Source organism: Ostrea edulis, chromosome 7 (assembly GCF_947568905.1).
Source record: "Ostrea edulis chromosome 7, xbOstEdul1.1, whole genome shotgun sequence".
In the NCBI taxonomy this organism is placed as follows: Eukaryota; Metazoa; Mollusca; class Bivalvia; order Ostreida; family Ostreidae; genus Ostrea; species Ostrea edulis.
Genome location: NC_079170.1, coordinates 7,238,658 through 7,252,127, shown reverse-complemented (window position 1 = coordinate 7,252,127; position 13,470 = coordinate 7,238,658). Strand labels below are relative to the sequence as shown.

At 36.7% G+C, this 13,470-nt stretch overlaps 2 protein-coding genes across 7 annotated transcripts in view; one reads left to right on the top strand and one right to left on the bottom strand.

The window, feature by feature from the left end:
* Window positions 1-1,299: 1,299 nt before the first annotated feature.
* On the top strand, window positions 1,300-5,492 carry LOC125656876 (MICOS complex subunit MIC19-like). Of its 2 annotated transcripts, XM_048887500.2 has the most exons (7): window positions 1,300-1,440; window positions 3,117-3,174; window positions 3,546-3,559; window positions 3,783-3,842; window positions 4,131-4,201; window positions 4,336-4,471; window positions 5,351-5,492. In XM_048887500.2, the coding sequence occupies exons 1-7, from the start codon at window positions 1,387-1,389 to the stop codon at window positions 5,372-5,374; spliced, it is 417 nt and encodes a 138-aa protein (XP_048743457.1). In that variant the 5' UTR covers window positions 1,300-1,386; the 3' UTR covers window positions 5,375-5,492. The 2 variants fall into 2 exon arrangements, with proteins under 2 accessions (XP_048743457.1, XP_055999137.1); XM_056143162.1 differs by having other exon boundaries at window positions 4,336-5,492.
* Window positions 5,493-7,050: 1,558 nt separating this feature from the next.
* LOC125654308 (TBC1 domain family member 30-like) overlaps window positions 7,051-13,470 on the bottom strand; it is a 50,554-nt gene continuing 44,134 nt past the window's right edge. For 4 of the 5 annotated variants that reach the window (XM_056143158.1, XM_056143161.1, XM_056143159.1 and 1 more), the window contains 3 exons: window positions 12,677-12,874; window positions 11,380-11,503; window positions 9,565-10,892 (listed from right to left, as the gene is read on the bottom strand). In XM_056143158.1, the coding sequence (XP_055999133.1) occupies window positions 9,662-10,892; window positions 11,380-11,503; window positions 12,677-12,874 (1,553 nt within the window). In that variant the 3' untranslated portion in view covers window positions 9,565-9,661. Of the gene's footprint in view, window positions 10,893-11,379; window positions 11,504-12,676; window positions 12,875-13,470 lie in introns of all 5 variants that reach the window. The other variant, XM_048884210.2, reaches the window with a different exon arrangement.

Sequence of the window (13,470 nt, the reverse complement as noted above, 5' to 3'; positions counted from 1 at the left end):
CTGTTGTTTTTTTTTTTTCTTTCATTTATGTATGTTTAAAATTATCATAAAAAAAACAAGAATCTAGGTATTGTTGCAATACATGGTAAAGGTGTTTTTATGATAATTACATGTATACTCAATGGCATACATACCAAGGTGTTCTTCACTAACCATTGGATAAAGACTGACAAAGATCCACATGATTGACCTGTCTTAGGGCATTCACGATGTTAACTGCTATCACATGATTGACCTGTCTTAGGGCATTCATAATGTTTACTGCTATCATTTCTTTTTAGCTCACATGAACCGAAGGCTTAAGTGAGCTTTTCTGATCAAAAGTTGTCTGTTGTCATTGTAAACTTTTCATATTTTTCTCCAGAACTGCTGGATCAATTCCAGCCAAACTTGGCACAAAGCATTTTTGGGTGAAGGGCTTTCAAGTTTGTTCAAAATAAAGGGGAGATAATCACAAAAATGCAAAATTTAGGGTAGGGTCATTTAAAAATCTAATTAAGAACCAGAGGAGCTGACATTTACATTAAAGCTTCCTGACATTCTGTAAAATCAAGTTTGTTCAAATCATGCCCCAGGGGGTGGGTTGGGATCTGAATAGGGGATCAAAGTTTTACATGGGAATAAATAGAGAAAATCTTAAGAACCAATGAGTCAGAAGAGCTGACATTTACATGAAAGCTTCTTGACATAGTGCAGATTGAAGTTTGTTCAAATCATGACCCCTGGGGATAGGATGGGGCCACAATAGGGGATCAAATCTTTACATAAAAATATAAAGGGGAAAATCTTCTGAAGAAGCACTGAACCTGTGAGAAGAGCTGAGATTTACATGAAAGCTTCCTGACATGGTGCCACAATAGGGGATCAAATTTTTACATACAAATATTTAGGGAAAATCTTTAAATATCTTCTTAAGAACCATTGGGCCAAAGAAGTTGACATTTACATAAAAGCTTTCTGACATAGTGCAGATTCAAGGTGACTCAGGTGAGTGATGTGGCCATAGGTCTCTAGTGTTTTAATGATTCATTGCATGTTGGCATATAAGAGTTGCTGCAATGAACACGAAAATGAAAGTATCTGCTCGGGGTTCAAGGTGAGATACTTTTCACATGGCACAGAGGTAAGGGACGTTAACCAAGACTCATAACTTGGAGGTCATTGACATAATTACAGGGGTTTTTTTAACTGAGGGAACTGAATAATGCATCATCAGCACTTTGCGCTGTTATTGTGCACACAAGGTGTAAACCATAATGTTCGAAAATTATTTTCCGGAATTACGTAGTCTGTATCACCAAAGTCTGTATTTAGTTAGTACAATATACTTCCTATCCTGTGGCCGACCTTGCAGCCTCGCAAGTTGCTGGAGAAATTTCCCTTGAAATGGGGGGTTCTAGCAGTACGAGGCGGGTTGAATTTCATGACCCGATGATATCGGTTTGTATTGATATGCATTGTTAACTAAATATTCATAAAACTAGAAGAAGAATACAGTTCGAATTTTCTCATAATTTTTACTCACCTTAACTGAGAGCTGTTGTGAGAAATAAACGTCCGTCGTGAATTTGTCATTAGTTTAATTTTAAAAATTCGTCTTTTAGAACTATTGTGTCATTTTCAACAGTGTTCTTTCCTTCATGCCAAACAGATTCAAAGAAATTCTGTTGTTAAACCAAGTCATGGATTAGTCAATTTAGTTCAAACTTGAAGCCATAACCACAGGGGCCTCTTATCCGCTTTGTTCTCTATTACAAATATGATAAATACACGTGTATTTACTATATGTGTAATAGAGAACAGAACGAATAAGAGGCCTCTGATCCCTAACTTTCAAGGACCAGAATTAGAGGATTAAATAGGTTGGGAACACTTCCCATACAGTGAGATCTTCTCGCTAAATCGCGATTATCCCTCTAGCGAGAGTAAATGTATTCTGAACAACCGAGAAAAACACCCGTGGAGTACATCTCTTCATGTTTCACGTGAAAAAAAGAAAAAATGCTGAAATGTCTGGTACTTCTGCAAATGTATTGATCAAAACAAGAACACTTGTGATGTGCACTGGATTTCTTCCTCCTTCCCAATTACATAGCAACTTTGATATGAACTTGACTGTGTTGCACTTATTTAGCATTGCATGGAATTTGCCATTATTTTTAATAAAACCACCAAAACATCTGTTTATGGTAATGTTTATTTCTCGCTAAAGAGGGATAATCGCGTTTTAGCGAGACGATCTCGCTATAGGGGAAGTGTTCAGTGTTTTCCATTCATTTCATTTGAACAGGCCCATTTAGAATTGTAACAGGCCAGGGGGGGTATGGGGATTCCCCCATGAAATTTTGGAAAATTAGACGCAAAATCCTGCATTCTGAGGCATTTCAGGGGGCAAAATGACCCTTGTTCATATGCCACTTTTTAACCTACATTTTTAAATATATACCAAAGGGTTGAACATTTTTATCTCGGACAAGTTAGTCACAGTGGTGTTAAATACACACCTTTCCGATGTTTTGACTGGAAGAAATCATGTAATGTATTCATTCGACGCTTCATTATTTTTCACTGCCATGTGCTTCTCACGCTCAAGGTGAGAGTTTAAAATATCGTCCAATCAAAATCGCCGTTTCAAAAAGCTCTCGATAAAAACATAAACAAGGAAGAAATATGAAAGATATTTATAGCCAACCAATTGCTACCGCATACTTTCTTTGCAAAGATCGATCGTGTAAATCAACATCACTGAAATTGACAACATATTATTTTTTGATTTTTTTATATTTGAACCGGCCAGAAAATCGTTTGAAACGGTCAATTTGGCCGGCGGCCGGTTCTTAGGGAAAACACTGAGTGTTCCCAACCTGTTGAAGTTTAGGAATATGAATGGATGATAAAACTTTTTTTCAAAAGTTTTCTTTTAAAGATTTTATGACTCGCATCATATTGAATGCAAATATTCCTTGTGTAGATAGTCTAACCCACCCACCCCTCTTCCCACTCCTCCCCCAAGGACTTTACCACAATAATGCTTTCAAGTTTGAATGGAAATGTCTGAGAAATATATGTCAAGAATTTACATAGCTTTTCTAATTACTATGAATTATTTTACACAGATTACCAATGATGTTGCAGATAGAATTGAAAAGGCCCTAGACAGTCCAGATAAACCTTGTAAGAAATAAACTGCATTTGATGTTATTACTTATTATGTTTACATGCTGTCATGCCAATACAACTTACGACAATTTCAATGGAATGACTGTGACTGCATGTTGTGTAATGTGTAATTTTTTGATAATGATCGAGGTGACATGTCATATGAAAACAAACTATTGCACTTTGCAAATGGCCTCATTGGGACAAAGTATTTAATAAATCTAGTGCATGCCTCTTTAAAATGAAAGGGGGTAAATCAGTTCTGGGTTTCAGAAAATCCTAGTACCATTTTAAAAAGGAACCTGTAGATGGAGACAGCTTAGTTTTGTTGTTTTGTACAATTGTACCATGTTGGTAATCACATTTTAAATTATTTTTTTTTTCAGCGAAAAGAAAATTGGTAAGTGTGTCAAGATTTAAGATATTTATATATTTTTGATATAAAAGCATGTAATGAGAGATTTCAGTTCCAGATAGACTGGTGTTATTTTACATTTTTATCCTTTCTTGCAGCTTCTTTGTTTACATGATTATAACCAAACTGTATAGTTTTTATTTTCTAATTACATGTGGATGGATGATATTGTTTTTGATGGTTTTTCATGTCTGTCTGCTTTCAACAGGAAAGTGAAGACGATCTCACCGATTTATATCACAACAAAATTAAAGAACTGGAAGAAAAGGTACAGCAGTAAATTGTTGTTCACAGTTTTCGTGAATTCTGTCCAGAAAAAACTTTAGTTACTGAGCATTAAGAATTTTTTAAGAATATATACTTATATACCTATCATTGCAGAGAAAAAGTCAGTACATGTATATTTAAATTGAATGAATATTGGAAGCATTGCAACTGCATTATTTACTGAATTTTTTAAGATGAATAGTACATTTGAACCTACATGCATTTTGATGCATGTGCATTAATGCATTGCGAAACAAAACATAAATTATGTTGTGTACTTTTTATTTAGAATGCTAAGTTATTAAATGCCAGAGTGGATGAATTTGCACAAGCTGTACAAGAAGTCGAAAAGAAATTCATGTAAGTCAAAGTAGTATTATATTAAATTTGATGCAATTTACATTTATAACAAATTGTATGTAAACATAGAATTAACACCATGAATAAGATGAAAACCAGTCTGATTCAGAACAATATTTTTGTTTGTATTGCAGGAACAGCACGGGCTCCCCTGTTTGTCAGGATCTTCAAGACAAAGTTTTCCGCTGCTACACGGAAAACCATAAAAAGACCCTGCTATGTTCACCTGATGTTAGAGCCTTTTTTGAATGTGTGGAGAGGGCGAGAGCAGTATGTATTCTTTTATTCCAGGAGAGAAGGAATGGTCTGTTTCTCTCTATGTGCTGGGAAATATTCTAATATGTATGATTTCTAGAGAATAGTACTGTACAGTACATTCAACTGAGCTTTTGATGTAACTGGAATTCTGAAAGCTGCACCGATGTGAGAGCATTTTTAAGAAAGAGTTATGCCCCATGAAATGCAATACTCACTGAATTTGACAGCTGTCAAAATGTGTTACATTACCTGATACAACTTTGATTTGAGAATGTTTTATTGTATAAGTGCATATTTTACAAATGGTTTGAACACAAGTTCTTGCAGCTTATGGGGTTCTCACCTGGATAAAGAGTTCAGTTAACCATTAAGTTCTGTCAGCTTATGGGGTTCTCACCTGGAGAAAGAGTTCAGTTAATCATTGAGTTATGTCAGCTTATGGGGTTCTCACCTGGAGAAAGAGTTCGGTTAATCATTAAGTTCAGCCAACAGGCAGAGTGCGAGAATGTCATTAAATTTGTGGGACCCAAATGAAACACTGTACAAATTGTGTATTTCATTGGTGTTTGAATTTTGTGGGATATGGGGTACTCATGAAAATTGAGCCCCCAGGGAACTGACCACATTCCTGGTCTGCGAGACTTTTTTAAAGGTAGTAATTCAAGTTAAATGATACAACAGTGTTGAAATACAGCGAGTCGCTGGATATTATGTATCAATACTGTATATACCATATTATACATTATCGTCTGTTTTATATGCTGTATAGACATAGTCGTTCCTTTTGTTCCCAGTCATATTGTGGCTTGTATTTATAATACATGTACATAAAATATCATCGACAATGCGTAAAACTGAACATAGGGTTCATTATTATATTGTTACTTTCAGAATGCATTGATGAGGAAAGGCTGAGGAGGACTTACATACACATTTCATTAGAACACAAGACATTAGAGGCCTGCTATGTGATAGTGGCATTGATGTTTTAATCGTGATAAACTATAATACAGTTTTTTTGTTCCATACATTATTTCCTGTGTCTTCTTGTTATTTTGTGTAGCGTCAGTAGCAAGTACATGTATATTTCTCAACAAGCAAAATCAAAGTCTTTGGTGCCTTTAAACTGAAATTTCTTTGAAATGAATTATAAAATGGCCATTTACATTCCACAGTGCTTCACCTGCATCACCTTGCCTTTACCATCTTGACAGTCAAGAGTTTTCAGTCCACTTCTGTGGGGAATGGAATGGACCAAAAACCTTTGACTACAGAAGATGTGCTTTTACAGGAAATTAGATATAAGCTTATTGTTGGTCACAGTAACCCGAGTTTGACATATTGACAATGTTCACAGTAAGAATCTTGCTTGTCATTTCTACTTATTGTAGCCCAATTGATCTCCAGAACATGTATGATTTTCTTGTTCTACCCAAATTTTGTGGCCCAACACAAGCCTATGGGAGCTTGATGTTGATCAACCGAATCTCCTACACATGCAATATAAAGCTTGATGTTGATCAACCGAATCTCCTACACATGCAATAGAAAGCTTGATGAAAACGAACTGAATCTATACTGATCAATTTTAGCCTTGATGTTCTTGAGAGATTTAAGGTAGAGTTGCTGAGGGATTAAAAATTCCTCCTTAAATGCACACGTGTATGTTCAGACTCCTCCGAGATGTGCATTTGTTTTACATCTGTAGCGGTGAGGGTTCTTCATGCCTAGGGGGCCTCTGTGGCCGAGTGGTTAGAGCAACATGCTCAAAATCACATGGCCTCTCACCTCTGTCGGCTCGGGTTCGAATCTCGCTCGCGCCGGTAAGTGAGAAAGTTTCCCAGTTTACTTGCGGAAGGTCGGTGGTCTCTTCCCAGGTACATTGTATCTGGGTTCTCTCTTCCACCACTAAAAACTGGGCACCAACAGATAACTGAAAAATTGTTGAGTGTGGCGGAAAACATCAATCTTCATGCCTACGGTGCCACAGGATCGGCCTTGGTTTTCACTCCTAATGCTGGGCATGTAGTACATGTACACTGTAATCGGAAGCATTTACTGTACATGTAGTCCATATTTTGCCCCAACTCCATGAATCTGTCAAAGGTCTGGTCTCCAGCCATGGTTACCAATCAAACCTTGCACAAATATATAAACTTCCATGTAAAAATGTATTTGAAAGATTGTGAAGTCAATATTCAATAGCTTTGGAAAGAAGTGAGCTTGATCTTGGCTAATTAGAAGCACGCTGAAATACTCATAACTCTGGGAAGTGACCCGACAGTTAAAAGCACGCTGAAATACTTAGACCTCTGGGAAATGACCTGACTTTCTCTGGTGTAGAGAGGATTGAATGCATGATGGAGAATATTTCAAGTTTATACTATCCAAAATGTTAGATTTTTTCATAATGTTAATTTTAAAGATTTATGCTCGTTTCCGAATATTACCGAGATCTTTCCAGAAAATACCATGCCCTCATGCTCAATCGTACATCAGGTATCTTAAAGGCAGATATATACACATTTTCAGAGAGCTCATCATGATGAGACTTTGGCAAAGTTAAAGATGCGACAGTAACAACACTCAAAGAAGACGAGCACCGTTTGATTTATTTCAACTCTTTGGACCAATCATTACACACAAATTGGTAACGAAAAACAACCATTAGAGGATGGATTTCAGAATTCCAATGTAAAATAAAAGTCATTAAATTTGCAGATTTGACCCAAAAATAAAAATCATAACAATTAAATTATGCCAATACAATATAGAACATATAGACTATAAAATCATAACATAGGAATGCATTCAGATTCCCCAACAAAATGTAAATAACGGATTAATACTAAAGATTTATATACAACAAAACTTAGCATTCACAACCACCTCTCATTTCAATACATGACTGTTTTTAAAAATATGCAACCTCTAGGAATGAAAATTTACACAGATTAAGTTATTTGTTGTACAGTTGTACAGATAAACAGATTTTACCACGCTATGCGATCGTATGGCAGGTGGAATGAGTAACATACTGAATTCATGTTGTCACAAATCGATCTACATCATGTACTTATTTACTCTGACAGAGAGATTTATTTTCAAAAACCTTAAACTCGTGGTACATTATTGCTACCCATAGTGTCACCTGATGCTACCCATAGTGTCACCTGATCCGACTAAGAATTTATGTATATTTTATTCATTACGCATGTATTCACTGCATGTATTACAAACCATGAATGTTCAGCAACAAGCGAAAATGTCCATAACAGCACACAATAGAGAACCTATACTCAAAGTCAATATACATGTAGACATTTCACAACCTGTGTGGGTTATCCCCCCCACCCTTTTTTCCTTCAGTCATTAAATTTTCAAATTGCACAATGCTTGCCATATGTCTTTCAAAAATTTTTTTTTAATATACACGCGTATATATTTAAAAAGGCTTAAAGAAAATAGAGAGGATTTGGGACTTATTAATCATGAGATTACATCGCTGCAAATAAATAGACAGGTGTACGTTTCTGTGACTGATGAATGCATTTTAATTTCGATTCACTGTTAAAGCATTACATGACACGACTTTCAATTCTGCATTATAATTCACTTGAAATAAATGGCTGCTCCGGAGTGATAAATAGTATGACGGCAGCGTGAGGACCAAGAAAGCTAGGGCTGGATGGATACTGGAAGTTGTTTATATCGCGAATACTTTGGAGAAATCAGCATGCAGCATCCATTGGCAGGAAATTGAAATCACCAATGATACTCTATGAATGACTGAAATCTGCATAAGATAGGAAGTTTTCTGATTTCCGGAGATGCATCTTGTGAACATGATATGGAATTTGAAGTAATATAAAGGTTAATTTTATGAGCAATATCAGATCACGTGTCGTTTTGTAAGCAACATAGGATAACAACCGTCTATAAGATTATTTGAGATCAATACCCTCGAAATGCTACAAATATTTTTATGCTGCGATCGCAAATTTCGATCTACATGTAGGGAGACAGTTTTTTTTTACAGAGATCATGACATTGGAATGAGAATTCTTTACTATATCACACATCGTACTGTACCGGCAGTTACAATCTCTATATGAAGGTAATATACATCCACAAAAAAGTAATCAAAATCGGACTTGTCCATAACATTAACAATTTTTCAGTCTCGGATCAGTCGTGAATGCTGTGTAAAAGGAAAACATTGCCCGTTTTGATTTTTGTCCACATGCACTCTATATTGCTAAATTTAACGCTGGATGAATTAAAACTGACTCCTTGTTCTGGAGTAGCAAAAGCCAGCTTCTGATAAAATTCACAACAGGAAGAAATTGTTTTTCAATGCATGTGGGCAAAAGATTTTCTTGTCAACAGTATACATGTATATGTATACTTCAATAAGTTCATGTTCATTTACTAGCAATGAATGAGCTCATGAACAGGTATAATCGTGCCAGAGACCAAAATAAGACATGCTCGTACTACACGGTAACGCTTCTACACTAATCTAAACTTTTATCTGCATGTATCTTAAAAATTATTCACAACCCAGTTGTCAAAAATGACAATTACAGTAACAGTTGCATACCGTACCGCATCCCAACACCAAACATATAATCAAATACACTGTACAAAAATAAATGTGGATTTCCTTTGAAAATATGTCGTAATACCATGCTTTGAGAAATTTTTTTTAGGAAAATATAACAAGATAAATAATGGGTTACATATAAAATACTTAATTCAGAATTGCACACAACAGACATTTTATGTCTCACAATGGTGATCTCCCTTTCAAACAATGAGGAAAAAAAATAATTAAGGAATACTACAGAACTATAAGAACTAATGAATTAAATTTTTATGTATAAATCAATGATCAATTATGTAAAACTTGAGAATCGATTATTTCTGTGGGGGCCATGTAAATCTCGTGGTTTACTGGTTAGTTTGCCACTTTGAGGACATACCGTACCCACAATAATTAAACCATGTATAGATATGGAAAATGTGCAAGGGGTACATTGTGATGTTAGTTGGTACTCAAAGAGAAGGGTTTTAGCCCCCCCCCCCCCCCCCCAAATGGCAAAATCAACCCTTCCCAGGCAGAATTTTCCAACATAGAAGGGGTACAAACCCCATCATAGAGAATAATGACTTCCGAGAATTATCACAATGCCTTAAAGCTTATTTACTCCACAACGTGCGCCGTTTGGATTGCTTATCTAAGTGGTCAAATGTTGAAGTCTTGTACATTCCTAGTTTGATTCCAGTCCTGGCCCGGTTTTCATTGAAATGTTTCACCGGAAAAGGATTGAAAGGTTTCTTTATAGCAAACAGTGGGGACCTGGAATGACTAGGGGACTTGACTTCACTGGACCAAGACACAGATTTTCCTGATTTTGGGCTCAATTCATTTCCAGGAAAGAACTTGGGAGACTCTGAGTCATCGGGACTGAAAACTGAGCCAGAGTCCGAGTCGGACAAATGTTTGGAAGCATTGGACTCTACACTACAGCTCGACATTTTACGTTTTGACTGTGCGTACTGAGCTAAACTGAGACTCTGCGACATGGTGATGGCCCTTGAATTTGAGTTATAGTTGGTCCTTCTTGACTGTTTATCGCCATTCTGCCCAGAGCGAATACACTTTTCCTCCTCACTTACAGAATCCTGAGAAATACTTCTTTGAGCCATGACAACCACACCATAGTCTTGTTTCTCGTTTTGGGAGGAATTTTCACTCATATCCTCCTGAGAATACTCTGAGGAGTCATCCCCATCCTCTTCTTCCTCCAGTCTTTTTGTCAACTGACTGGAGCATGCTTGGATCATATCATCAAACTCTCGGATCAGCTCCTCTTCCTCAGAATTAGGTTCTACACCCCCCCTAACTCTACAGTTCTCATTGAAATCGTCTATGCTACAGTCACTCGACTCCACGGAGATTTGGCTGTTCAAATCCTTTCCTATTCTCTCATCATCTGGATCTGTACAATCAGCTGCATTATTCACCTCAACTGGCACCTTGCACTTGTCAGGAACCCTATCATCCTCATTTTCATTGACACCATCTTCTTGTTTACACATAAATCCCAGCTCTCCCTGTGATATATTTCTCAACTCCTCCTCCCACACGGAATTCTTTTCTCGTCCGTCTTCTTCCACATTATCGCTTTTATTGTCTTCCCCACTATTGCTTTTATTGTCTTCCACATCATCGCTTTTATCATCAGTGGAATCCTCTAGCTGATTGTTGGTCGTTCTGCTGTCACCGCTGCTGCCGGATCTGTCGACATTAACAGGCGACTCTGTACGACTTGATTTTGTTGTCGTAGTCTCAGGAACAACTTGTCTACCTGGGCAGGTACTCTGTCCTTTCTGTAGAAATTGTGGTACCATCATGACCTTTCCACCCCTGATATAAAAATAATTATTTTCTCAAAATTAAATAATTAAAAAGAATCTATCATAATCTATTGTCATGATTGAATAAAATTGAAATAAAAATATCTCACATATTATCAAACCATTAAGGATAAAATATGTAATTTTCTCTTAATTATCAGACATGTTTACTATTAAAATTTCACTGAACGTTTACAAAAGTCACAGTTCTATTACCACTGGAGGCAGAATTAAAATTAAATATACTCTATAATCACAATAATATTTAATTCATTTCACAAACCTGCTACAAACATACCATAGTTATTGTTAAAGTTTACTTTGAGCTATGTATGCATCTCGAATTATCAAAATTTGAAATTGTCTCAAATAATAAGAAATCCTAATATTGGCGTAAACACGTGCTATCATATACATGATGTAATCCTCATTATACAAGATTGAAGATTTTGTGTCAGAAATCTCTATAAGGCTTAATGAAGCTAAATTTCCTTTACCTGCTTTTGGCATTCTTAACATTGGGCAGCATGGCCTTGCTGATAAATAGATGATTAATGGCTCGTGGTGGCTCTAATTTCGGGGTCAATGCTTTCACTTTGGCCTGCTGCTTGGCTGAGGCGGCTGAAAAATATCAATACCAGTGTAAACATATAACTTGTACAAAATAAATTTGCATTTCCAAAATTAAACACCCTTTAACTACATGTACAATATGTATGTACATAGAATATATATACACTGTGGTATATATAAATAAAAACTTCATCATTCAAAAAATTTGAATTCTTACATTCATTATCCATATCAGAAAGAGTTTTGCAGTAACAACCTGCTGTGATTAAATATAAATAAGTGTGTTGACCTTGTAGCCATGATAACATCAGGTTTTCAATTCCATATCCTGAGTTTCTAGTCTGATAGAGACAACAATTTTCTATATTGACCTGTTACAGAGACATTCCTTTTACCTCCCACCAGGACTATTGCTAGACCGACCTGCTACAAAGACATTCCTTTTACCTCCCACCAGGACTATTGCTAGACCGACCTGCTACAAAGACATTCCTTTTACCTCCCACCAGGACTATTGCTGGACCGACCTGCTACAAAGACATTCCTTTTACCTCCCACCAGGACTATTGCTGGACCGACCTGCTACAAAGACATTCCTTGCTAGACCGACCTGCTACAAAAACATTAGTTTAACCTCCAACGAGGACCTTTGCTATCTATTGATTTGCAGCTATAGATATTAGTTTGCCTTCCAACCAGAGCCTTTGTTATACTGACCTGCTATAATAATGTGAGTCTGTGAGTTTGTGTTATACTGACCTGCTATGATAATGTGAGTCTGTGAGTTTGTGTTATACTGACCTGCTATGATAATGTGAGTCTGTGAGTTTGTGTTATACTGACCTGCTATGATAATGTGAGTCTGTGAGTTTGTGTTATACTGACCTGCTATGATAACGTGAGTCTGTGAGTTTGTGTTATACTGACCTGCTATGATAACGTGAGTCTGTGAGTTTGTGTTATACTGACCTGCTATGATAACGTGAGTCTGTGAGTTTGTGTTATACTGACCTGCTATGATAATGTGAGTCTGTGAGTTTGTGTTATACTGACCTGCTATGATAATGTGAGTCTGTGAGTTTGTGTTATACTGACCTGCTATGATAACGTGAGTCTGTGAGTTTGTGTTATACTGACCTGCTATGATAATGTGAGTCTGTGAGTTTGTGTTATACTGACCTGCTATGATAATGTGAGTCTGTGAGTTTGTGTTATACTGACCTGCTATGATAACGTGAGCCTGAGTCTGCCTCTGTTTGAGCTTGCTGTACTGTTTCTTCAATGAGCCGATGTCTGTACACATCCTCTCCAGATACACAGAGGAGTCACTAGTCTGACTGACGTCTCCCCCCATACCATAGGCCCCCGGACCCACCATGGAGATGTCCGCAGCACTGCTACTTGAATCAAGGTCCGAACCTGTAAGGACAATGTCTTTTATTGAATCTTTCATTTAATCTAAACAGTATTTTATCATGATAAATTATTACAGGACTGGACAGCAGGCACTGCCTATATAAGTCCTCTCTGTAGAAGGTTCAAGGTCATACAAACTTTAGACGTCTACATGGTACAACCTTGACCTTCACAATCTTTCATTGAACTAACAGAAATATTCCTTACCCATAACTAGTAGTATAAAACTAGACGTCGTTCTCTAGCTTTAACTTTGGAATGCAGATAGAACTTAGAGCTTCATTCACGCACACGTCTCAGATACACCCCCCCCCCCCCCCCTCCCTTAATTCTATTTCTTCAAAATGTTTCAATATCAACAGGGCTGTACAATGAGATTGTTTTTAATTTATTAATGAAGTCATTTAATTCATTCTGGTTTATTACAGATGGAACAGCACTTAAAAGCAATAATTCACCACTGGATGAGTTTATTGTTTTGTTTTATAGGATGCCGATTATGTCCTATTAAATCATCACTCCCTGAAAGGAATACCATTCATTCTTCTGACTGTTTCAGGGATGTAACTTAATTCCTCAAAAATCAGAGGAAAGCTGGT

Excerpts from the sequence above, each read along its gene's own strand:
- LOC125656876 (XM_056143162.1), top strand. The coding sequence starts at position 1,387 with ATGGGGGGTTCTAGCAGTACGAGGCGGGTTGAATTTCATGACCCGATG. Across the intron at positions 1,441-3,116 it reads TTCATGACCCGATGATATCG|ATTACCAATGATGTTGCAGA; the intron begins GTTTGTATTGAT and ends TATTTTACACAG. Across the intron at positions 3,843-4,130 it reads TTAAAGAACTGGAAGAAAAG|AATGCTAAGTTATTAAATGC; the intron begins GTACAGCAGTAA and ends CTTTTTATTTAG.